Here is a 24,007-nt window from a genome sequence, read left to right as displayed (position 1 = left end):
TTTCCAGCCATTGTTGTTTTGAATAAAATCCATATGCAAATTACAGCAAGGTATTTTCTATTTCGTTATCTTTCTCTTTGCATATTTAAAAAAAAATAGTTATTGAAAAAAGCTTGTTATAATATTTTGCGACATTAGCTATTATCATATACATTTTCTACTATATTCCTATATATCAATATTGATACAAGTTTCTTCTTAGCTAGTTTTTTCACAAGAAATTTTTAGCTATTAATTTTTATTTTATTTTAATATTTTGGCAGCACTGATGCACTATGATTAGTTAGTCGCTAGATGTTGACGCGCTGTTGACGCTTCAATCGATATTCGAGTTCCCTATCGATGTTTAGCATTTGAAACTCGTTTTGAAGCTAGGTGGCGCTAGCGCAACGATCAGCTCCACCTGGCAAACAGCTGGCAAATGCAAAACAAACTCGCGGCCAGAAATTCGCTTGATAAGGGCGATCATTAGGGGCAGTTGAGTGGTTTTGACGCGACGACTCGCACACTTTGCAGCATTTAGAGGTATTAATAACGGAATTAATTGCCAAGCAAAATCGAATTCAATATCTCTTGAACAATTACAGGCCATACCAAAAAACATTCACCAAATTGGCCATGGCAACACATTTGCTTCGAAATGCCAGCACATTTTGGCTGCTCAAAAACTGCCAACGCTCGATGCCATTCGCTGTAAGTTAAGATTAATTAATGATGATTAAATCCGTTTCTTCTATCAAATCTGTAATTTGCATTCGGCTGCTCTTGCGAAAGATGCAAAAGCGACGACAAACGAGAAAGTCGCGAAGTTCTGCGATGTTCTGTTATGCAATCGAATTCGCACAACAACAAGTGGCAATTGGTTTGACCAGTTGACTGTGTGCGTGCGAACGAAATAGCATGCTTTTCACGCACAACATGCAACAGGTGCGACAGAGCAAGCGCGAGGCAGAGGGAGAACGCGTACGATTTGTTTTGCTGTTGTCGCATTAATACCGAAAGGGGGCGCATGCCTGCTCGCCTTTACCATTTGATGTGCTCAATCAGTTGAATATGTTCTGAAGTCGAGTATATTGTGTTTGTGCACAGGTGATAGGGAAATGTGTGTATATATATATATTTCTATTATAAATGCATAAATATTTCTAATATATTTTTTATTATGTATAGTTTTTTATTTTAATTCTTTATTTAAATGCATATAGGGTATTTGCTAGTCAGGCAAGTTGCGCTCCTTAGTGTTACGCTTAATTTGCACTTTGTATTGAAACGTGGAATTTGGTATTTGAAATGTATAACATTTGAATAACTCTATGCTCTGTGTTTCTTTCAGGTGTCACGCTGCCTGCATCTGACGACTCGCTTGGAGAAGAAGATTGCGTTCAATCTGAGCGACATTGGCGAAGGCATACGCGAGGTGACCGTCAAGGAGTGGTTCGTGAAGGTGGGCGACACCGTCGAGCAGTTCGACAATCTGTGCGAGGTGCAGTCGGACAAGGCTTCGGTCACCATCACCAGTCGCTACGATGGCAAGATTACACGCATCTATCACAGCATCGATGAGCTGGCTTTGGTGGGCAAACCGTTGCTCGAGTTTGAGGTGGTAGATGCGGAGGAGGATGAAGATGATGGCAGCAGTAGCAGCAGCAGCAGCGATAGTGATGTGCAGTCCAGCAGTGGAGCTGGGAGCGAGTCCGCACCTGGTGGAGTGCCAGCTGGCCGTCATATTACGCCCGCCACGCCCGCCGTTCGCCGCCTGGCCAAGGAGCATAAAGTGAATCTCTCCGAGGTGCCGCCTACGGGCAAGAATGGACGTGTGCTCAAGGGTGATGTGCTCGAGTATTTGGGTCAAGTGCCGCCCGGCACCAATGTGCCTCACCCCAGTAACGCGCAAGCCAAGGCTCCGGCTCCGGCTCCAGCTGCCGCTCCGCCAGTGCCGGCTCCAGCGGATCGTGTGGAGCAACTCAAGAGCGTTCGCAAGGCCATGCTCAAGTCAATGACGGAATCGCTCGTAAGTAATACCCATTGAAAGGGACTGAACCTAAAGCTCACATTGGCTGTACCTAATCTATGCAAGTCGATAAATATCGATTATCGAATTTATCATTTTGACAGAATGTCTAATGCACTTGATTAATTATTGACACATACTTAAGGTTCTACCTTGTCATCTGCCATATTTATCGATTAACATATATATCGATTGCAGTTACCTTTCTATAGCATTGCTACCATATATTGAGCTAGAGAATGTTATTGCTTTTGAATTTTATGCAGCAAGAATCCTTCCTCAATATTCTACACCTCTCCAGCTTTCTGCGGAACGATAAGTATCGATTCTGATGCATGGCCTCAAAATAAAGAGTACACTTGCGTTAGAAACAATCACTCGATAAATATCGATTACTAAATATTGATGTGAAATTGATAAATATCGATCTTAATATTTGATGTTTTGAGAATACTTGGATTGATTTTATATATATTATTAAATTTTTTTCTTTTTAACAGAAAATTCCACACTTTGCGTACAGCGATGAGATCGATATGTCGAATCTGGTCAAGTTCCGGAACCAACTGCAACCGTCTGCCCAAGAGCTGGGCGTGCCCAAGCTGACGTTTATGCCGTTCTGCATTAAGGCCGCCAGCATTGCCCTGACCAAGTATCCGATTGTGAACAGTTCGCTGGATTTGGCCAGCGAGTCGATCATCTATAAAGGCGTCCATAACATTAGCGTTGCGATCGATACGCCCCAGGGTCTGGTCGTGCCCAACATCAAGAACTGCCAGGCGAAGAGCATTATTCAGATCGCCAAGGATCTGAATGCGCTCGTTGAACGAGGACGCACTGGCTCCCTAAGCCCCGCGGACTTTGCCGATGGCACCTTCTCGTTGTCCAACATTGGCGTCGTAAGTGATTTATATCTATAAATAGAACTGCACTATATGACGTAACTGACCAATCTCTTAACTGTCCAGGTGGGCGGCACGTATACGCATCCCTGCATCATGGCACCCCAGGTGGCAATTGGTGCAATGGGTCGTATGAAGGCGGTGCCGCGCTTTAATGATAAGGACGAGGTGATCAAGGCGCACATCATGAGTGTTAGCTGGTCGGCGGATCATCGTGTTATCGACGGTGTTACCATGGCCAGTTTTTCCAATGTCTGGAAGCAGCACCTGGAACAGCCGGCGCTCTTTTTGCTGCACTAAGCTAGGCTGCCAAGCTGCCATGCTTTTCCAGGCTTCCAACGATCAACCGTTAAGGCTGTTCTCTTGCATTTATTTACAAAGAAAGAAAGAAAGAAGAAGAAAGAAAGCAAAAACCTTTGCAGCTATTTTCAGTGCCTTATGGCCGCCATGTGACGCACTCTCCCTACACCTCCCTTGTTTCCCCTTCAGAATGTGCATTTATAGCGGACGCCGCCCCTGCGAGCTCCTCTTTAGCTTTAAGCTCGTCGCGCACTTGGCTGGCCAATTTAAAACAATTTCCCATCCCATCCCTTTCCAATTCAGTTGTTATATTTTTTAATGCTGCTTACAGTTAAACTGTAAATTGTATATTTAATATATATATATATATTTATATATATTTTATGTACTCATGTTGTAAATGGTTGTCAAAATAAACATCGAAAATATATGTTTTGTTTTTAGCTTAAATTTCTAGCTTTATAGCAAGATTCTTTTCAACTCTGAGATAGTCATATAAAAGCCAAAAAGTCATTCTATAGCTTGAGCTGTCAATATAGCTTTTTTATAGCTAGTAATTCAGTAAATTGCCACATCCAAATATAATGGTGAAAGTTCTATGAATCGAACATAATTCTAGATAAGCACAATTTCCGTGGATCTAAAATAGCAACAGGAATTATTTGCAACAGAACTGTCCCAACGCACATTCATAATTATATGTAGATGTGAATATATAGATTATTTTTATCTATATAAAAATATGAAATATTACTAGAGTGTAAAACACATAGAAACATACGCACACATGTAGTCACATATATTTGGCTTTGCTTTTTTTTTAGCTTGAGTCGCAGCTATTTTCGCTCGATTCCAACAACACACACACAGTAACTCACTCACCCACACCAAGCTTAATTGCCGTTGTTTTTGCATTGGAACGCACGTGGCTGACAGCAGTCATGCGCAGTGCCTGGAAGCGGAATCCAACAAGTGCGGCATACAAATGAGCTATGGAAAAAAGAAAAGTGGCTAAGCGAAAAGTGTCTGACTGGAGCGCATGGCATTTCCAGTCTGCCAACGGCCATTGGATACGTACACATACATATATACATATGTATGTACATAGGAATTTCAACATGCGGTCACACAGGCCCACCATTACTCACCACAATCCACCACATGCCACCACACATGTTTGAGCGCTCTCTCACATAATGGGCACCGCGTCCTGGATGCTTATTAGTCACAGTAATCAGTTGTACCACGAACAGCGCGCAGCATAGACGTTAAAACGGCAATTGCAAATCGCCTCTTAGTCAGGAGCTGCAGTTGAGCAAACCGCTGACCGTGGAAAGAAAAAGAATAGTAGAAAATAAATTACATTTAAGCTTTCAACGTGAAACGCGCTTTTTTGTTACAGTTGTTGCTGATTTTTTTTATACTGTTCATTAAGTAACATTTTGTATGGCGTGTGATTTACTGTTATACACTCTTTGCGTCCATGTAGCGCAACAATTGTACTAATAAAATGTTGACGCATTAAACTGTGTGAGAACAACAATTGTCTGACGAACTGGTAAGTAAAATAGTGCCAAAAGTGTGCTATGCTTTTTTATTTTATTTTAAGCCAATCAAATCGCATTTGGTCGTTTGTGTGCCTGTATATATATATATATTTATATTTATATATATATATATATAATATATTAATAATACAATAGCAACAACAGCTTAGGTATCGACACATCCATTGCTGCTGCTGCGGCTGCTGTTGTTGTCATTGCTGTTGTTAGTGCTGCTGCTGCTGCTGCTTAACGATTTTTCCAGTGACCTTGTTGCGTACGCAAACGCCCGCTACGAGCGTGCAAACGTGTGTGAGTGAGTACGCCTCATGTGATTGTGTGTATGTCATTGTTACTCTTGCCTTGTCAACCCACCTCAGCTGCGTCGCGTATTTCTGGAAGTCCCAGCTGTCGGCGCAGTAGCGTTCATTTTGTTTTTGCTTTTACGTTATTCTGCCTTTCTCTTCCTTCTCGCTTGTAGCACAGTTTTGAGCGCAATTTGCTTTAAATGCGGGCATTTTTGTGTGTGCGTTTGCTTTTGATTGTGTTTGTCTTTTTTTTGTCTCAGCCTCAGGCTTTGGCTTTACATTCCAATGAATTTTTATACAGTCTTTTGTTGCCCATTTTGCATTAATTGAATTTGCTCATCGTACATTTCGCGCTTGTTACTTTTGTGTGGTTCGTGTGTGTGCGATACGATTTGACAGCTTGACTGTCACATTTTGTGGCCTTGATGATGTGGCTGGCTCCGATGCTTTTGCTTTTTCAGCTGCCTCTTTCTCTTCGCGCTTCTTTCTATGTGCGTCTCACTATCTCTTTCGCACTGCTTGTCTTTGACCATCAGCTAGCATAACGCAATGCAATTGCCGAGCCTTTTATCGATTTTATGCCCCAACAGCTCACAACTGGGCACGTGCCAGCCACCAACAACAACAAGTCATTCACACCACTCGAAAGACCCCAGGCAGCACACACTTATACACACACACCCACACACACTCACACACTCACACACGCACACACACACACACGCACACACGCACACACGCACACACGCACACACGCACACACGCACACACGCACACACACACACATACACACACACACACATACACACACACATGCACACACACACACACCACTAACATACACACACACACTCATGTACACATACATACATATGTAAAACAAGACGCATAGCGTCAAATTAATTGAAATAGCAACGCCCGAGAGACGTTGCCTCAACACTCGAGTTCATAAGTAAGTGGCCCAGCGAGCCATAGAAGGAGACATAGAGAGGAAGAGGACAGAAGACGGAGTTGCAATTCGTCCAGCTCTTAAAGGATTTGCCGTGCAGCTGATTTAACGTAGTATACTTTTGTGCTGCACTGAGACCACAAAACGAACGAGCAAACAGTCAGGGACACAAAGGGACAAAGAGACAAAGGCACGGACAAAGCTAAAGAAAGTGAACAAGAAACTCAACGAATTCAAATACTCTGCATAAGAAGTGAAGCAAGCTATTCAGTTCATGTAAATGAGCGAAGAAGAGTGAGAGAAAGAAAAAGTGAGATAGAAAGGGAGAGATAGAGAGAATAAGAGAATATATAAAGAGAGAGCTAGCGACAGAGATAGATAGTTATATAGAGCGAAAAAAAGAGTGAGAGAGAGAGAGAGTGAGAAGGAAATATGGAGTGAGATGAAGATGGAGAGGTCGTGAAAGAGAGATGGAGAGCGAGAGAGATAAATAGACATATGAAAAGGAGATAGAGACATATAGAGCGAGATAATTATATAGTGAGAGAGATAGAGATGTAAAGAAAAAGATGAAAAGGAGATACTGAGAAAGGAAAAGATATAGAGAATATGATAGATATACACACACTTATATATCTATAGAGAAAGAGATATAACAGTGATAAAAGGCAGTTTAAATACCATTATAATGAATATATAGTAAAAATAGCAGACTTGTAAACATTGTAGATAGATTATTGTAAAAAAGTCTTCAAAGCAATGCTTTGTCTACAAAAGTTTGAATCTGGACATATTTTTGCTTCGTTTTAAATTGAATCTTAATTTGTTAGGATATTTCTGCTATCTGGTAGATACCTCATTTGTCGCCTTACATTTTGAAGTCTTCTTTATGCGCAGTTGCTTGCATTTGAGTTTTATTGTGTGGCTTATTGTGACATATTTCCCGTTTCTGTTTTGTTGCCCACTCTTCTCGCTTGTCCCGCTTTTCGCCGCTTCTCCTGGGTTTCTTGTTTGTCATTTCCGTTTCGCTGGCAGCCAGAATATGTTTTTGTCAGATTGTCGTTATTGTTGCAATCGTTCTTGTTCTTCCTGTTTCTTGTTTTTCTGTTTGTTTTCTCTTTTCAGTGCTGTGCTCTTAATTTTGATGGCTTATACAACTCGGCGAAGTGGAAAAGTACAGAAAGACTTTAAGAAGCTTGCGAACTTTTCACCAGCTTAAGCTTTGCTCGTTCCATTAGCTAATGGCACTTAAAACATGATTTGAAAGACGACTGATTTCCGGGAATCATAAACATGATTCGAACAAAGAACACGATTTCTAAATAATTATTACAGAATTGTAAAGCTTTCTGATAATGAAATATTTTTACCATGAATCCTTTGGGAATTCTCCGTAAACGGTGAGCGTGCGTGTGTGTGTGTGTGTGTATGTGTTATTTGTTAGAAAGTGTAGAATAAGTGGATTAGCATCTTAGCCCAGGGTTCAGGATGTCTTATAGTCGGGCACTGCCGACTAATGCACTCTTATTTGCTTATTATTTATGAATCAAAACATGGAAAAACAATTTGGAATTCAACGTAGTTCAACATAATAAAATGAAGGCAATTTAGTTTGACTTGATTTGGGTCAGAATAAATTTTTAAATAGTCTGACCCACATTTCATCAAAGTTTTGTTGGAAAATTATATTGTCAACGCATTAAATATTGATGATGGGAGAACGAATACGGCTCAGATTAGATGGATTATATTGACTAAGGACAGTTCGCCCCAAAAACAATTAATTGAAGCAAGTATTGGAAGGAGTTAAGTGGACATGTGCGGAAGGCTTGTATACCATAATGCTAGAGCAGTTGGAGTATAGAAATTTTGATCAGATACCGATAAATATCGATTTATAATAAAACGTTATGTCATGCATATTCGAGTTGCACACTCCTTGCCTCCTTGAATATATGTAGGTACACATAGTTTGTAGTTGTAAATATTAATATTTGTGTATCTCTCGGCTGTTGTTGGGCATTTGATGGTCGTGCATTATTCTTTGTTCAGCTACGCTTTTTACTTTGCTGGAGGGGTGAATTTATCTAACAATGGCTAATTGGCCACAGCATCGCTGAGAAACCCTTCTGCCTCGGCAAACATGTTTCGATTGCGTGGGCCTTATTGGGAGTTGGCTTTTCCTCATTTTATTCATTTTTGTTGTCTTCGTTTGTATGAGATGTAGAGGATGATTTCATAAGAGCGTGTTTTTTTTTTTTCTATATTATTCTTATTTGGTTAATGACAGTTTTGCCTTTGGCTATTTTTAACGTTCAACTAGGGCCAGGGGCGAGGGGGAGGCTGGCTTGTGTCTGGAAACAATTGAGATGCGTCGCTGGCAGTATCCTTAGCAGGAGTCCTTGATGACGCCAGCACTTGAAAAGCGTTGGCGTTTTACTTCCAGCTAGACGCGGAGTCTGTGTCCATTAAATAAAATTGACGACCAACTGGTGAGTGGCAAGTGGCATGTGGCATGTGGCATGTGGTGTGTGGCATGTGGCACTGGGGTATATGTTTGCAAATGTTGCAGCTGCAATCCCACAGCAATGCTTTTGCTAAGTGCCGCTCAGCACGACTCGCCACTAGAGAGAAATAGAAAATATAGAGAAACTGCAGCCTTGACATGATTAGCCATGACATGTGCCACGACATTTGCGGTTTTCTTATTTTTATTGCAACGCATCCGCCCACATAGACCGAGGGTCGCATCCGTTCGGCCTTGTGCTGCAGCATAAAAACTTTGCGCAGTAATGAAAATTGTCAGCTGCAAGGCTAACACGCAGTTAGCCTTCAACTCGACAACACCCAACATTTACCAGCTCTCAATCCACCCAATCCCCTCTTTCCCTCTAGCTCAGTGCAGATAATCCTTGAAAGTGCATAAAACATGCTGCATACTAAAGTTGCCCAACAGGGCATAGCTGGCATCTACGATCCGATGAAGCATAAAAATTGTAGTGCAAAGTATCGAGTTGATATAGTTGCAAAAGTATATATATATAGTGTGCTTGGCAATATAATAGTTTGTATTACTTTTATCGAAATCGATAAGTATCGATTAGCAACCTCAACTAGAGGGAGACAGCAATTCTTATTTATCGCGGAAAGTTTCCAAGTTGTGAATATACAAAGCAATCTCAAGTTTAAGTTTCTCGCTCGTCTTGCCATATTGTTTATGCTTCTATCTTCTCTATATATATTGCTCAAGCGTCCCTCTTTTCTTTATATATTGCTTAAGCTTCGCTCTCGTCTTTCCACATTACTTAAGCTTCTCTGTTCTCTTTATATATTTATTGACGTTCCCTGATCTCTTTTCATACTACTTAAGCTTCTTTCTCTTCGCTTTTTATTCTGTAAAAGTTTCTCGCTTTGTACAGTAATATTTGAATATTTGTCTTATTTTGCAGGGCATTTTCTAGTCTGAATAGTTTATCTGGGAATACTCACTTTGTCATGGCAAATCTGAATCTGTAAAGGCTTAGAACTGCAGCTAAAGGTAAGCTGCTTTATAGAGTATCCCGCAGTAAAGCGTCGTTGTTGACAGTTAGTTTTAGCTTGAGGGCCTTACAGCGTGAGCTGTCCTTGAGACTGGGCTAAGCTTGTTAAGCATCTCACAAGGTCTCATTCTCTGTCACACGTTAGCTTAGTCTCCTTCTTTCACTCTGTCACTGACTGGAATGTCAATCACGTTGAATGCATTTTTCTGACATGCCAATCATCAAAGTCACATAACTGTGGAGCTGAGCTGCGGCATTTGCATGCCACAACGTGGACTTTTCTTTTGTTCATTCACACTTTTCATCCTCCAATTTCGCATTACTCATTGCTCGTTTGGCGGAACCATGGCTCAATGTGTTAACCGTTCGCCTGGCACTGACGTCAATGCGATTGCCAATTTGCAATTTGCGCTGTAGAACTTTATTTATTTTTGCCTTAGCATCAGCTTTCCCTCTTACCGTCACGACCACCCACCTAGCCATACAGAGTTACTGCAGCGTCGCGTCTATAAGGCAAGGTCATTAGCAGGCCACTGACTTGATGTGACGGCTCCTTGGAGACTGATTGGCTTGACCTGCCTGCCAGTAGGTCGTTGATTTATGCCGCTTACATAAAAAAAAGGAAAATCATAAAATATTAAATGGAAAATCGCACAGGCAAGGTTCGTTCTGCTTGCATTTTTATAAAGCCGCGGCTCACATAATGGATCCCACGCAACTGCATTGACCTTTGGCACAACAGCAGCTGGCGCAAGACTTCGTTTAAGTCAACTTCTAACAAACAGCCACCCCAACCACTTGAGGGCTTCTCAAATGCAATAGGTCAAACTTGTGCGGGCTTAGAGCAATCAGAAAATCATTTCCTTTGGCTTTTGCCGGGCTTTGCGCCTCAAAGTTTTCCATTTTCCATTTTTCTTCGAAGCCCAATTGACGCACATTCATCTGTCTATCTAGCTATCTTTCCCTCGTTCGCTGTCCATTACTCTCCCTACCTCGCTCCCTCCCTCTCTCTCGTTCATTACAGTTTAAGTATCGTGTTGCATTACGTTATTAATTAAAGCCACATCTGCTGATGCAGTAATTGGAGGGAAATGTTGTGCCGACGGTTTTCGATTTCCCGCCTTCACCGGCTTCGCATTGCAATTATAAAAGATTTAATTGAAAGCTTTCCAGCTGAAGCACTTAAAACTTCAAAACAACTTAAGTGAATGCTACGGATAAGTTTTACACATATTGAGTTTACTGTTGAGCAGTTTGTTCTACAGTTTAATGAGAGGATCCAGTAAAGTAAAAACAATCCAATGACAGCTGAGCTCAGCTGGTTAATGGTAGTGATAATAAAGTCAAATATAATGATGATTATAATGAATGATTAATATTATGATTAATAATAACATTAGTACTAATACTATTACTAAAACTAATGCTAATAGGCTTCAGCAAGGGTTGTCAGCTTCAGTCAGTGTGAAGCCTTGACTTCATGTCCAGATGCCCAGAAAAGGCTTAGAGAACCATAAATTATCTTCTTGAGATGTTTCGTAGTTGATTTCTTTTGCTTTTTTGGTGTTTTATTTATTTTTTTTTAATTCCTAGTTATAAGAATTCCGATTCTTAGCTTGGACGTACAATCGCTCGTAGCGATCCTAAGTCCCAGTTGTCAGTAATCTATGCAAAACAGCGAGGTCATGCGAGAGCCAATGCTTACAGCCAGAATCTTGCACAGATTAAGGTTAATAAATGCAAAGCTTTAACTTCTAACTGGCTAAGGTTCTTATAGCTTTCTATACCCATCTAAGTATTTCCTTCTTAATATTTAGAGCTATGTGAAAATGTGATAAGTTTGTAAATTTAAGGCTCGAGATTATTTTTAGCTGAATAAAGGTTTTTTAGCTGAATATTCAGCAATTAAGCAGGCTTTCATTTGAGGCAACTAATTTTATTTCGCATGCCCCACATTGCCGCTCAAGGGCAAGTTGCATAGAAACATCCTGCTGCCGCATGGAGCTTGCTTTTGAGCTGTAATTGCTAACATGCGCTTGTGTTGAGCGGTAAATTTAATTTACGGCTGTGTGAAAAGCAGCGTTGTGTGTAGCTTAACTTGGCTACCAGATGTGACTAATGGATTACGACCTTGCTTGCGCTATGCTTTCTTTGCTCCCCCTAATTACTCACGCTGTTTATCTCTGATTTCATCTTACAATTTTGTTTTCCTCTCTTCCACTTTGTACTTACAGAATCCCATCGAGCAAGGGTAGTGAGTAGAGAGTATACCGAAAATGTCGGATCAACAACGCGCCTCATTATGCCCGCGCCTCGTCGACTACATGGCCATTGTGGGTGCCCACACAACGCCGCCAATGCCCAAGGGCATGCAGGGCAGCAAGGCGCCGCCGGTGCAGGTGAGTGTTGTGTGCCTGTGTGTGTGTGTGTGTGTGTTGATTATAACTGCTGCCAAGGGTGCATAAATTATGACTTATTATACCCTGTATACTCATTATAATATCATAATGTTCACCTAACGGAGGCTATTGATAGCGTTTATATGTACTCCATCAAAATCAAGAGAAGACATGAATGTCTGCCTCAAGCAAATATTGTGCCTTTATTTTTATTGAAGTCAAGGGCTTTTGAGTCAAATCTGGAAGCATTTTACTGCTATGCATACCAAATTTTTACTAGTCTTCGAAATGTCCCTTGTTTCCTACTTATAATTGGGTTATACCATGGGAAAACATATTGACCATAGATATCATATCTTATATCTTATAATTAATCAAATCGACTGTGCATTCTCGCACATAATTCTCAGAATAATGTATAACAATTAAAATCGATAAATATCGATATGTACCTAACGTTTTTTGGGTGTATCTCGTAGATTGTATGATTGATTTGAAGACTACTGAAGAGTTCTCTGTTTGAATATCACCTAGAATATCCTTCTATTTACACTAGCTAACATTGCTTGTAGCTTCTTCTTAGCTTCAGCTGAGTTTAGGCTGTGTGCCAGGCGTTTCAGGTTGACTAGTGTAAGCTAATCTTTTTTCTGCTCACTGTTTAGGTGCCCGATTTGCTGCGACGTTATCCGCCATCGGATCACGCAGACTTTCCGCTGCCGCTGGACATGGTTTACTTTTGTCAGCCGGAGGGTTGCACCAGCGTGGGACCACGACGCACTGGCTCCGCCATACGCGATATGACCTCGTTTGTGTTTGCGCTAACGGACAAGGATTCGGGCAAGACGCGCTATGGCATCTGTGTGAACTTCTACAGGCCCATCGAACGACCTTGCTCGGCGGCGGGCGTTGAGCGTGGCGGCGCGGCTGGCAATGGAGCCGGTGGTGGGCATGGCGCTGGCGCTGGGGGCGGTGCAAGTGGAGGTGGCCGTGGTCGGCGTTCATCTGCCTTTCGTCGTGAGTCGTGGCGAAAGAGCATGGAGCGCAGCTCCGATTCGGCGTTTAGCAGGCAAGTGTGTGTGTGCAGCGCAGGCAGGCTGGCAGCGTGGTGCTGCTGCTAATGCTGGTTGGCTATAATACGCTTTTGGCTTTTATGATCTAACCGATTTTTAAACCACTTCCATAATAGTTACGGCCTCTTAACTACTTCTAGCGACTACAGAAGTAACGTAGCGCCCAGTGATTCGGATCGTGAACTGACCTCGCGTCGCGACTCTGACCAGCTGCGTCTACATACGCACCATCATCCAGCGGCCTCAGTGCCCAAACTGGGCCTGATGGCACCCTCCGCGGACTCGGAATCGGGCGGCAGTCATTCACCATCGCCACGAGCGTCGCGTAAGCGAACCAAACTGCGCAATCAATCGTTAACATCGCTCTGCATCATATCGCATCATCCGTTCTTCACCACCTTTCGCGAGTGCCTCTTCATTTTGAAGAAGCTGATCGATGCCTGCAACGAGTCGTCCTCGCCGAAGCGTGTGGGTGCCTCGCAGAAGCTCAATCGGGACAATGTGTGGACGGTGTTGACGGGGCATGCCAGCGAGGCGACACCCTCCATTGTGCTGCATGATGTGCGCGAGATCGAGACGTGGATCCTACGTCTGCTCTCTACGCCGGTGCCGGTGCCAGGCTCTACGCGTGTCGAGGTAATTATCAAAGTCTTGCGCCGCCTTAGCCTGTTTCTTAATAAACATTTAACATGCGGCCAAGAGCTAGAGTGTCAATAGAAGAAACATCACAATCCACTAAATAAACGAGTCAATTTAAATGTGGCCGTTTCTCTATTTTTCACAAGTAATCTCAGCTTGAAAAGGATTTGATGTTTTTAAACAGCTGTTATTATGTACAATTATCTATAAGCTTTGTCATTAATTGATTTGTTTCATTTTGTGTGTGTGCGTGCGTGCTCCTCATAGGTGGAGGTGCTGTCGCCCACTGTGCACGAACCGTTGCTTTTCGCATTGCCGGATCACACACGATTTTCGCTCGTTGACTTTCCGCTGCATTTGCCATTGGAATTGCTTGGCGTGGAGACATGTCTGAAGGTGTGGACACTGATCATGCTGGAGAATAAGGTGCTCTTCCAGTCGCGCGACTATAATGCACTCTCCATGTCGGTAATGGCGTTCGTAACAATGCTATATCCATTGGAGTACATGTTTCCGGTCATACCGTTGCTGCCCACATGCCTCAGCTGTGCCGAGCAGCTGTTGCTCGCGCCCACGCCCTTTGTCATCGGTGTGCCAGCCTCATTTCTCATCTATAAAAAGAATTTCAGGTAAGTGTGTTGTGGCGGTAGCGCCGATAGTGCCTATTGTATCCAATGGTGTTCATTAGAACCAGGGAATGCTTGACAAATATCTGATAAGATCAGTGACTAATGGTGCCCGATTGTAGCCGCTATAGCTGGTAATACCAGGTAGCGCCAGGTAATATCTGGTACCGCACGGTGTTTCAGAGCAATGACCGGTCAAGTGTTGCCTGATAATACCTGTTAGTACCTTGTAGTATCCGCTATAGTAAATGCTGTTAGGTACTGGAAGTGCCCGGTACTGCCTGGTAAAGCCCGGCTATACCCGACAATGCCTGACAGTTCCAAATCGATTCGCATAGCATCCGGTATCCAGAACGATTAGTGATCCTTTAAATTGCAGGCTGCCCGATGATATATGGGTTGTGGATTTGGATTCCACCAAGCTGACGCCACCAACTGGTGGATACGATGAGATACCTCCATTGCCCGAGCCGGAGGGCACAATATTAAAAAATCATCTTAAACAGGTAAGCCCCTTTGGGTAAGATGCGATGGATATATTGATATACAATGCCATTTCTTGTGACGCTTATCCATATGGTTGGTTGGGGGTCGGGGCTATCCAAATTTTGTTGCGACAATTACGTAATTGTGTATTGGGATTGGTTACGTGTGAGTGGAGGGGGGGGGGGGGGGGGGGGGGCTTGTGTGTGGGAGGACGAGAGTGCAACCATGTCTATAGAGTCTGCTCTAGATTCTTTTTGCAGATGCTAAGTAACTGCAGACCTTTGTCATACAGAGACAGATTAATGCTCTGGAGTCCCTTCTCTCTATGCAGAAAGCGCTCGAATTTGTCGTACTCATTGCGCAACTTGAACACAATATTTGGGAGCATGCCCTGCACCTTTTTTACCACCTGCATTTGCACGAGTATCCGATTAGCTTTGGCACCCTCGCACCTGAATCTCTCGAGGCGCAGCAGCTCCATGTCGCGCTCCTGTTCATAATGGTGCTTCTGTTGCAGCAAATGCTCCAGCACGGAGCTGTACACCACCAGCTGATCCAAGCGTGGATCCATCAAGTTGGTGAATTTTCGTATGCCTTCTGCATTTCTGAGAGATGTCGTCTCTTCTGTAGACATGGCGGCAATTCTTTCGCGGCGCATTTTCAACTGTATCTGTAACTATTTTTGCTTCTTCTTGATTTCGCTCTGGTATTATTATGCTTTTCTACTTTTTTTTGGCTTCAAATCAAAAAAAGCGAAATTTCCGAGGGAAAGAAACAGAACCACAAACAAAATTTCTAAACTAAGTTATGCATTTAATTCAAATTGAGGTGTGGGAGCTGAAAACTGACAGCTAACTCGAGCATGATTTTCGTAAAACTCAACTAAGCAAATGGATAAGAAAAAAAGGTCCTCCAACAGAAAGGAAAACATTTCATATAAGCCCTGCGCCCATATAAGTTGTCTGTAAAGTTGCTTATATATGTTATATATACATATATTCCTAGCATATTTTCTGAATCTGTTTATATTCCTTATACACAGGGACTATGTAGGTTGTTATATATATATGTGTTAGATATGCCATTAAAACCTTTACGCTCCCAACATATTTTATGTATATATAAATATTCTATATCTATTTGGGTACAGGGTATTTGCTAGCCGCGCAACTGCGACTAGAAAATTCTCTTATTTACTTATCTGATTGTTAACACACTCTTTCAAACTCGCACATGTGCTTAAGACTATATCTATATATATATATATATATATATATATATATATGAAGGAATGTACATATATTTATATATATAAATATATATATTTATGCATACATCATGTCATATACTATATTTAAGTGTATATCTTGATATGGAAAACGCTTTGATCGTCTATATGTTATCGATATGCGATTGCTATAAAGCTCGCGTCTCGATTGTTCAACGGTCGAAATCGTTGATTAACCGTTATATTACATTTTTTTCGCCTCTTTTACCCGATTTTGTATGATTGTGCTCTATACATATATCTATATCTATATATATATAATACTTGTCTATATCGCCTTGGAGTTACACTTACAGAGAAGTCCATATATATGATTTGAACATTATTTTTCTTTATCTTCTTTATACTTTTACATTTACTTAAAACATTTATTTTCATATTTCTATTGCTCCATCTCTCTCTCTCTCTCTATCACTGTTTCTTTCTCTCAATACTCTATCTTTCTCTCTTTCTCTCTCCCTCTCTCTTCGTCCCGACCACTCTGTATTTGTCTCTATCGTTTTGTGGCTTTTACATCGCTAATACGCTGTACTACTCTACTTCTAACATTCATGCATTATCTGTTATACGAATTTGTTAAACTTGATCACAACAACAACAACAACAACAACAACTACTACTACTACTACTACTACAACTGCAGGCTATGCTACTTATGGATGAAGCTGGACTTGGTGTAAATATCGTTCACATATGTTAAATAACATTTTTACGTTTCTTTTAACATTTTATCATTTACATATTTGACATTTGAGTTACAAGCGTTCTGTACATATCTAATACTAAAAGATATATGTATATATATAATACTACTGTGTTGTATTATACTATTAACAAGACCTATACCTAATCTATATACATATATACAAATGCATGCATACAGTCATATCTTAAATGGAAAACGAAAATATGTATATTCCCAAGAAATGTTATTCCTTCATAACTCTAACTAATGTGCTATATAATCATAGGCTATTTTATGGATATTTCTAGGAATTGTTTGAATTCCAATTGGAAATTTTGTGTTATTCTTTTAATATTCTTTATCTGAAAATCTTGTTTGTAGTTAGACGAAATTTCATATTTTTCCTTTAAAATTCAATTGAATTGACTTATTTTCAAGAAGTATCCATATACCTCTATATATACTCGTTCTGTTTTCTATAAATTTCTCTAAAATCTACTCTATTATTGAGCTTTAATCAGAGCTTCATTATAATTAGGCACAGTCTTATTCTCTCTCTTCTCAGACTCTGTTGAGTCTTTGCTTCTGTCTTCTTGTGTGTGCATGCTTCTTCAGACATAAGTTTAATTGTAATACCCACTGTCTATATTTTTGTATATATATAGACAGATCTTGTAACTAGTTAATCCCAAAGGCCCTACCTTACCTTTTGCTGTAACCCTTCTTATAGTTAGCCATTTTGAAGTTTCCAGCCTAATGTCTTATTAGCTTAGTTGAGCTCACTAAATCGACTATTTTGATTGCTCGAAACAGGCTTTAACATCGATGACAGCATCCAATCAGGCTGTCTCCTCACAACAGCTGCTTCCTTCAGTGCGGGATAGTCTGCAGGAGCCGCCGCTATTGGGGTAAGTCATCCAACTGTGTTTATATATATATTTGCGTTCTTTTTTATGGATGTGTTCATACTCGTCATTCTTAGGGTTTCCCAAGTGCGTTTGCCGTTGCAAACGCCCCCGCACTCCGCCCATGCCAGTCAGCGTAATTCGGTGTCTGCCCAGGGCGCCATGTTGTCCCGCCAGCCTAGTCCAATGAATTCGCCAGCCCTGAATCCCTTTGTCTATGGCACCGATGTGGACTCGGTGGATGTGGCCACACGTGTAGCAATGGTTCGGTTCTTCAATGCCCAAAATACGTTGGCGAACTTTGCGGAACATACGCGCACGCTGCGTCTTTATCCTCGACCCGTTGTCGCCTTCCAAATCAATAGCTTTCTACGTTCACGTCCACGTGCCTCGCTCTTCCTCAATCAGTTTGCTCGCACGCAGGCTGTTGAGTTCCTGGCGGAATGGTCGCTAACCCCCACAAATGTTGCCTTCCTGCGTGTGCAGACGGGCGTCATGGATCCCATGCAGGTGGGCGATAAGCCCAAATGGTTCGCCCACTCCCTTACACCTATACGCTTCTCCGTGTGGGATGACGGCAGCTCCTTGAATGGTGCGCTGCGCTCACTCAAGCAGCTCGAGTGCCAGCCCACGGATGAGAGCGGCTCGGACTCGGAGGGGGCAGATAGCAGCAGCTCCTCGTACAGCTCTTTAAGTGATTTTGTCTCCGAAATGGCGTCCTCGGATCTGTCGCCCAGCTTACACGACGTCTTCGGCTCCTACAATCGACCGCATGTCGTGCCGCAAACATTATCCTCAAATCTGGATCCAGCTCTCGTTTATCATCCGCCCAGCAAGCTACAGTATCCGGAGGGCTTGGCCGGACCTACGAAAAGCAAGGGTGATGAGGAGCGAGCCGATTCACCAGTGTCTTCCTCATCTAGCCGCTCGGACCTTAGTTCACCCAGCTTTAATCGTGACTCAGAGTTTGACTTCCAGCCCAAGTCAGGACAGAAGGCAGCGCCGGCTGCAGCGGGTGCCTTTGAGCTGGCTACACCCTTGGCTATGCGACTCGAGGCGACCATCAAAATGGCCAGCCTGGAGGCTGAGTCGGATACAACCTCCACGGTGACCGGCAAGAGCATAGCCAGTAACAAATTGCAACGAAACACCGGCGACGTGGAGCGTTCGGAGAAAAAGATACCGGTAAGAGAAAGAGAGAGAGAGAGAGAGAGAGAGAGAGAGAGAGAGAGAGAGAGAGAGAGAGAGAGAGATAGAAGGAAAATGTTCTTAGACTGTTGTAGAAGATGAAAGGTTGAGTCTGTCTGTCAATCTCGGCAACTACAAGAGTTAGCGAATTTAGAGATATTTAATATATAAATAATGTATTGAAAACATTTCCCTTTTAGCCACCACTCACACCGCCCGTCAAGCAGCCGAGTGTTAGCAATATATTGGCCCGTACAGGAAGTTCTGGTTCGAGTTCGAGTAGTCCGGGTCGCCAGAGCTCACAGAGTTCGCTGTTCGAAAACTTTGCCTCGCACGCCAAGGAGCTGGTACGCGAGACGACGCGTCAGAGCAGCCAGGAAGGCCTGCTCGCCCACGTCGACAAGGTGAGTTGAATGCTGAGCGAATTTGTGGTAAATTTTTGTATTGTGCATCCAATGTCGGACTCAATGTGTTGTTGTGCTCTTTGTTGTTCATCTATTTGACTATTTGACTAAATGATAAACGATAATTGAATAAATGATTATGCAAATGATGCGTTTGCCATCGATATCGATAAATCCCAATCGCACTCTGTGTCTACTTCATGTTAACGAATGTATAACTAAGTATAGCATGCACTGGACGAAGATCTAGATGACAAAATGCGACACACCTTCGAAAAGGTTGGTACCCAGCCACTCTCAGTCACATAACCCATATAAACAGCTTTCATATAACACACATAAACACATACATGAATACACACACGATAATCGCATCGATAGTTATACTCTTTGATAACATCAACGCTCATGTCCATGCTTAAAGCACTCACAGTCGAGTTCATGTTAGTTTTGGTCTTTTCTGACTGCTTGCCTGGCTGATTGACTGTTTGATTGACTGACTGACTGACTGATTGACAGGCTCACATGCCAATTCTGTTTGATTGATTGATTGACGGCCTGAAAGACTGATTGCTTGAGTCTCTGATTATTCAAGAGAAATCTGATTCTTAATATGAGCTTTCATAGAATATTAACTATTTACATAAGGTGGCAAAACTATCTAGCAACGATTACTGACTGTAATAAACTGTAGCAAATAGTTAGCTGACAACCTTGAAACCCCTTGTAGCTAACCGATATAATCTCATCCCGAGTAGTTAGTTGCATTGGCTGCCATTAACCTGCACTCTGCGCTGTTGTTTCGTAGTAGCTCTCAAGTAATCGCTTCTTTTTCTTTCTTAAATTGATATGTGATTAAATTGATTTGCTGTGCTGTCCACAGTTTACGTTGCATGCAAAAAAGGCGGCCGGTGAGGCGTCCAAGCAGGCGCTGGAGGTGTCCAAGCAGGCAGCTGGCGTTAGCAAAAACACCTTGGAAGATCTCACCTATGTGGGCAAGTCTACTTTGGGCGATCTAACCAAGACGGCCAAAGAGGCGGCCACCAAGAAGGGCATCATCAAGATTGAGGAGCATGGTTCATCAGCTGCAGCTACAAGCAATGCTCCACCAACGCCCAATTCCCAGCTGGCGACACAGAAGCAGGTGCAACAAGCCGGCGGTGGCAACAATTTCTTTTCCTCCATTGGCACCGATTTTAATGGCCTGGCCTCCTCCACAACAACAATGTTTTCGGGAATGTTTGGAAAGAGTAAGCTTACACTTTAAACTACTTCCTCTCCAGCTTATTTACATATGTATGCCTTCACAGAGAACCAACAGAAGCAGGCGGCCATGCAGCACAAGCAGACAAATGTATCATCACCTAAGAATAAGGCTGGCATCAATTTTGATCCGTTTCCTAGTCGTAAAGGTCTCGTCGAGCGTACGCCACTTATTAAGCATGCGGGCCCCCGCCAAACGCAGGAGGACCTAACACGTCAACAGAATCAAGAACGTTCGCATAGCAATGCCGAGAATCAGGCGTTCCTCAAGGATGTCACCACTCAGGTGCTGGCGGGCGAGGGCATTGGCTGGCTAAAGCTCAATCGCTTCAAGAAACTGATGGAGGATGAATCCTATCGCACGCTGGTGCTCAGCAAGCTAAACAAGACGCTGGACAAGAAAATTGCGCCCGACGATCATATTGATGATGTGGTAAGGGTGCAGACGGTTTATAGAACAGATAGTGTCTTTGCCTCAATACATAGAAGTTGTGAAGGCTTTCAGACAAGATCAGATCGTAACACGAATGCAAATTATAGATATTTATAAGTCCTATAAAGCTGAAAAGAATACCTTAGCTGTTTGCAAATAATAGAAGTTATTCAGATAATTTTTCAGTGGATTACGATAATAAACAAATGTTTCCCTTTCTTTTTCCCCATAGTGTGTCACCAAGCCCGTGTGGAAGGGCATGCTGAAGTGTGTGCAAGCCATTGCTGGAGGCCTCGATGTGACATTTAGCAATTTCGGACTCGGCGGCATGGCGTCAGTATTCCAGCTAATGGAGGTGGCGCATACACACTACTGGAGTAAAGAGATTAATGAGGGCAGCGATATGTCATCCAGTTTGCTGTCGAGTCATGCGGCTAGTCCCATGGGCAGTCGTGAGAATCTACGCTCGCCGAGCAGCCCCAATGGCTCCCATTCCGGGCTGGGCAGTGAGTGGGCCTCGCCGCAGGAGTCGCGCAAGAGTTCAACGCATACGGCACTTCCGACTTCACAATCAACAGCTGCAGCGCGTCGTCTGTCGTCGGCAGATAGCCAAGATGGGCAGTCGACAACGGAGATGTTCAAGGATATGTTGTCGCAGAAGAGAAGTGCCTTGAAGAATATGCTCACCTCGTTCGATTCAGATGTGAGTGGTAGCGATTCAGTAGTATATATAATTCGATATTCCCGATTCCCACCATAATATATATGCAAAAGTATATATATATATATATATATAGCTATATTCATATTATTAGTCAATTATTTAATCATAGTTGCCACGCCCCCATGCCCACGTCCATTCAGTGTATCAGCGTCAGTATCGTGCATCGCTATTGTTATTGCTATTGCTATCGTAATCGTTGTCTAACTATACATCGCATAAAGAGCTTATCAGTATATTGTCAAAATGGGCCACGCTCAAATCAATGTTTAATGTCGGCTACAAATAATCGCATATCGTCAATCGTATATCGCATATTACTATATGAATGAATCATGTATTTTGTATACCGCATACAATATATTATGTATCGTATAATGTGAACAGTATATCGTATATCATATATCGAATTTCTCAAAGCTTATATCTTATATCGTATATCACATATAGTATGAAGAGTAATGCGTCGTATATCGCATACAATATATTGTGTATCGTATAATGTGTATCGTATACCGTATATCGCATATGGTTTATCGTATGTCGAATAGTCTATATCGCAAAACGTATATCATATGCCGCATAACGTGTAACGTATAATGTTAACGTATAACGTTTAACGTTTGACGTATATCGTATATCGTACTTCGTATCAATTTATATATAAACATATGTATATCGTAATTCGTAGGCTGCTGGCTCCACGGGCGCGCTATCCGTAGTCAGTGATCTGCTCCCAGCTAGCAGCTTGAGCGTTCGCATGCCATCCAGCTGCCGTTCCACAGTCTCAGACACCGAATACGAAAATGTAAGTACACAGATGGATGTCCCGTTTGATTAATCGATCGATCGATTGATCGATAATAACTAAATCGATCCGTTCAACCCGTCTCAACCCAAGTCCCAAACACATAGCATAAGGAGCGCACTTATCAACTTGTTGTAGCTGTTGTTGTCTCACTTTTTGGCTCAAGACCTGCATCGATCATCAATATACGATTAAGTTGGCTTTTCTCTTGACTTTAGACTTGGATTTTACATGATCGTTTCGAACGCTGTTCTTTCACAGACCACCACGTCGAAAGACTCGAAAAAGAGCACCGGAAACTTGTGGTCGGGCAAGTCGACGCTCAGCGCCGGTTTCCGCTATACGGGCGGGCATTTGATAAATACCTCATCGTCGCCATCGCCAGATAGTCCGAGGGTTTATCTTTTCGAGGGCCTGCTGGGCAAGGATCGGCTCAATCTCTGGAATCAAATGCAGTTCTGGGAGGATGCTTTCTTGGATGCTGTCAGTCAGGAGCGTGATATGATCGGCATGGATCAGGTGAGACAAGTTTCATCTGCTAAGTTCCAGGCTCTAAAGAGAAATCTTAATGCTTCTTGCATGCCATTCAGGGACCCATTGAAATGATGGAGCGCTATAAGTCACTGAGCGAGTCGGAACGCAAACGTCTCGAGCACGATGAGGATCGCTTGCTGAGTACCATGCTCTACAATCTGACCGCCATCTTGGTGATGTTGAATGTGACCAAGGATGAGATCAGACGCAAGATACGCCGCCTCCTGGGAAAGAGTCACATCGGATTGGTCTACTCGCAGGAGGTGCACAATGTAGTCGATCAGATCAACAATCTGGTATGTTTTTTTCCACATTATTTACAAAGTAAACACAGGTGTATAGGCTGCCTGATACTCTTTTATACTCTGTACACATAGGGAAAACGAGTATATTGTTTTTTTTTTATCTTATCAATGTGATGTGTCTAAGTATGAGGCGTTTAGAAGCATATTTTAATTATTTCAACTATTCTCTGGTCTACTTATAGAACGGCAATGATATAGATCTGAAGCCATTGGGCTCACGACTGCTACACCGTCAGAGCTTTACCGTGCATCAGGGCATCGATGTCAATGGTCCGTTGCGCTTCATGGAGGTGCGCGATGATGGCTTGGTGTTGCGTTCCGTGGATGGCACCATTGTGGAGCGCTGGTGGTACGAGCGTCTGGTCAATATGACCTATTCCCCGAAGACCAAGTTACTCTGTCTGTGGCGTCGCAACGGCGGTCAGACGCAGCTTCACAAATACTACACACGCAAGGTGGGTCATATTGACAGTATCATATAATATATATCGATTATGTGAACTGTTTAATATGACAGTGCAAGGAGCTGTATAATTGCATCAAGGAGGCCATGGAACGCGGCGGCACGCCCACAAATGTCCCCGAATTGGGCGGTGAGTTTCCAGTGCAGGATATGAATACGGGCGAGGGTGGACTGCTGCAGGTCTGTCTAGAGGGTGTCGGTTTGTTGTTCTCCAACAGCAAGGTAAGTGTCGCTGTC

The 24,007-nt window shown here is 42.6% G+C and overlaps 3 protein-coding genes across 5 annotated transcripts in view; 2 read left to right on the top strand and 1 right to left on the bottom strand.

Annotated features, from left to right (window-relative positions):
- Positions 1-386: 386 nt before the first annotated feature.
- On the top strand, positions 387-3,533 carry LOC111598129 (lipoamide acyltransferase component of branched-chain alpha-keto acid dehydrogenase complex, mitochondrial). Its single transcript, XM_023313190.2, has 5 exons — positions 387-525; positions 588-693; positions 1,334-2,011; positions 2,512-2,910; positions 2,980-3,533. The coding sequence occupies exons 2-5, from the start codon at positions 619-621 to the stop codon at positions 3,211-3,213; spliced, it is 1,386 nt and encodes a 461-aa protein (XP_023168958.2). The 5' UTR covers positions 387-525; positions 588-618; the 3' UTR covers positions 3,214-3,533.
- Positions 3,534-4,700: 1,167 nt separating this feature from the next.
- The window catches only part of LOC111598192 (MAP kinase-activating death domain protein), a 31,661-nt gene continuing 12,354 nt past the window's right edge, over positions 4,701-24,007 (top strand). Inside the window, exons 1-19 of one of the 3 annotated variants that reach the window (XM_023313318.2) lie at positions 4,701-4,771; positions 11,788-11,952; positions 12,615-13,018; positions 13,139-13,658; positions 13,929-14,290; positions 14,667-14,793; positions 16,705-16,737; positions 17,560-17,654; positions 17,729-18,836; positions 19,040-19,243; positions 19,472-19,522; positions 20,127-20,493; positions 20,554-20,939; positions 21,172-21,642; positions 22,352-22,468; positions 22,730-22,987; positions 23,059-23,298; positions 23,490-23,762; positions 23,825-23,992. In XM_023313318.2, the coding sequence (XP_023169086.2) occupies positions 11,830-11,952; positions 12,615-13,018; positions 13,139-13,658; positions 13,929-14,290; positions 14,667-14,793; positions 16,705-16,737; positions 17,560-17,654; positions 17,729-18,836; positions 19,040-19,243; positions 19,472-19,522; positions 20,127-20,493; positions 20,554-20,939; positions 21,172-21,642; positions 22,352-22,468; positions 22,730-22,987; positions 23,059-23,298; positions 23,490-23,762; positions 23,825-23,992 (5,307 nt within the window). In that variant the 5' untranslated portion in view covers positions 4,701-4,771; positions 11,788-11,829. Of the gene's footprint in view, positions 4,772-11,787; positions 11,953-12,614; positions 13,019-13,138; positions 13,659-13,928; positions 14,794-16,704; positions 16,738-17,559; positions 17,655-17,728; positions 18,837-19,039; positions 19,244-19,471; positions 19,523-20,126; positions 20,494-20,553; positions 20,940-21,171; positions 21,643-22,351; positions 22,469-22,729; positions 22,988-23,058; positions 23,299-23,489; positions 23,763-23,824; positions 23,993-24,007 lie in introns of those variants that run through there. The other 2 variants (XM_030223054.1, XM_030223055.1) reach the window with 2 other exon arrangements.
- On the bottom strand, positions 14,960-15,629 carry LOC111598191. The gene has a single exon (XM_023313317.2). The coding sequence runs from the start codon at positions 15,429-15,431 to the stop codon at positions 15,003-15,005; it is 429 nt and encodes a 142-aa protein (XP_023169085.1). The 5' UTR covers positions 15,432-15,629; the 3' UTR covers positions 14,960-15,002.

The sequence above is a fragment of the Drosophila hydei genome, unplaced genomic scaffold (assembly GCF_003285905.1).
Source record: "Drosophila hydei strain 15085-1641.00,03,60 unplaced genomic scaffold, DhydRS2 tig00000090-arrow-arrow-pilon, whole genome shotgun sequence".
Lineage (NCBI taxonomy): Eukaryota > Metazoa > Arthropoda > Insecta > Diptera > Drosophilidae > Drosophila > Drosophila hydei.
Note: the sequence above shows the minus strand (reverse complement) of the source record. Positions and strands in the feature narration are given on the sequence as shown.

Bases quoted from the DNA above. Each gene is read 5' to 3' on its own strand.
- LOC111598191 (XM_023313317.2), bottom strand. From the start codon at position 15,431: ATGCGCCGCGAAAGAATTGCCGCCATGTCTACAGAAGAGACGACATCT.
- LOC111598129 (XM_023313190.2), top strand. From the start codon at position 619: ATGGCAACACATTTGCTTCGAAATGCCAGCACATTTTGGCTGCTCAAA. The intron at 694-1,333 runs GTAAGTTAAGAT...TGTTTCTTTCAG, and splicing joins AACGCTCGATGCCATTCGCT to GTGTCACGCTGCCTGCATCT. The intron at 2,012-2,511 runs GTAAGTAATACC...TCTTTTTAACAG, and splicing joins AGTCAATGACGGAATCGCTC to AAAATTCCACACTTTGCGTA.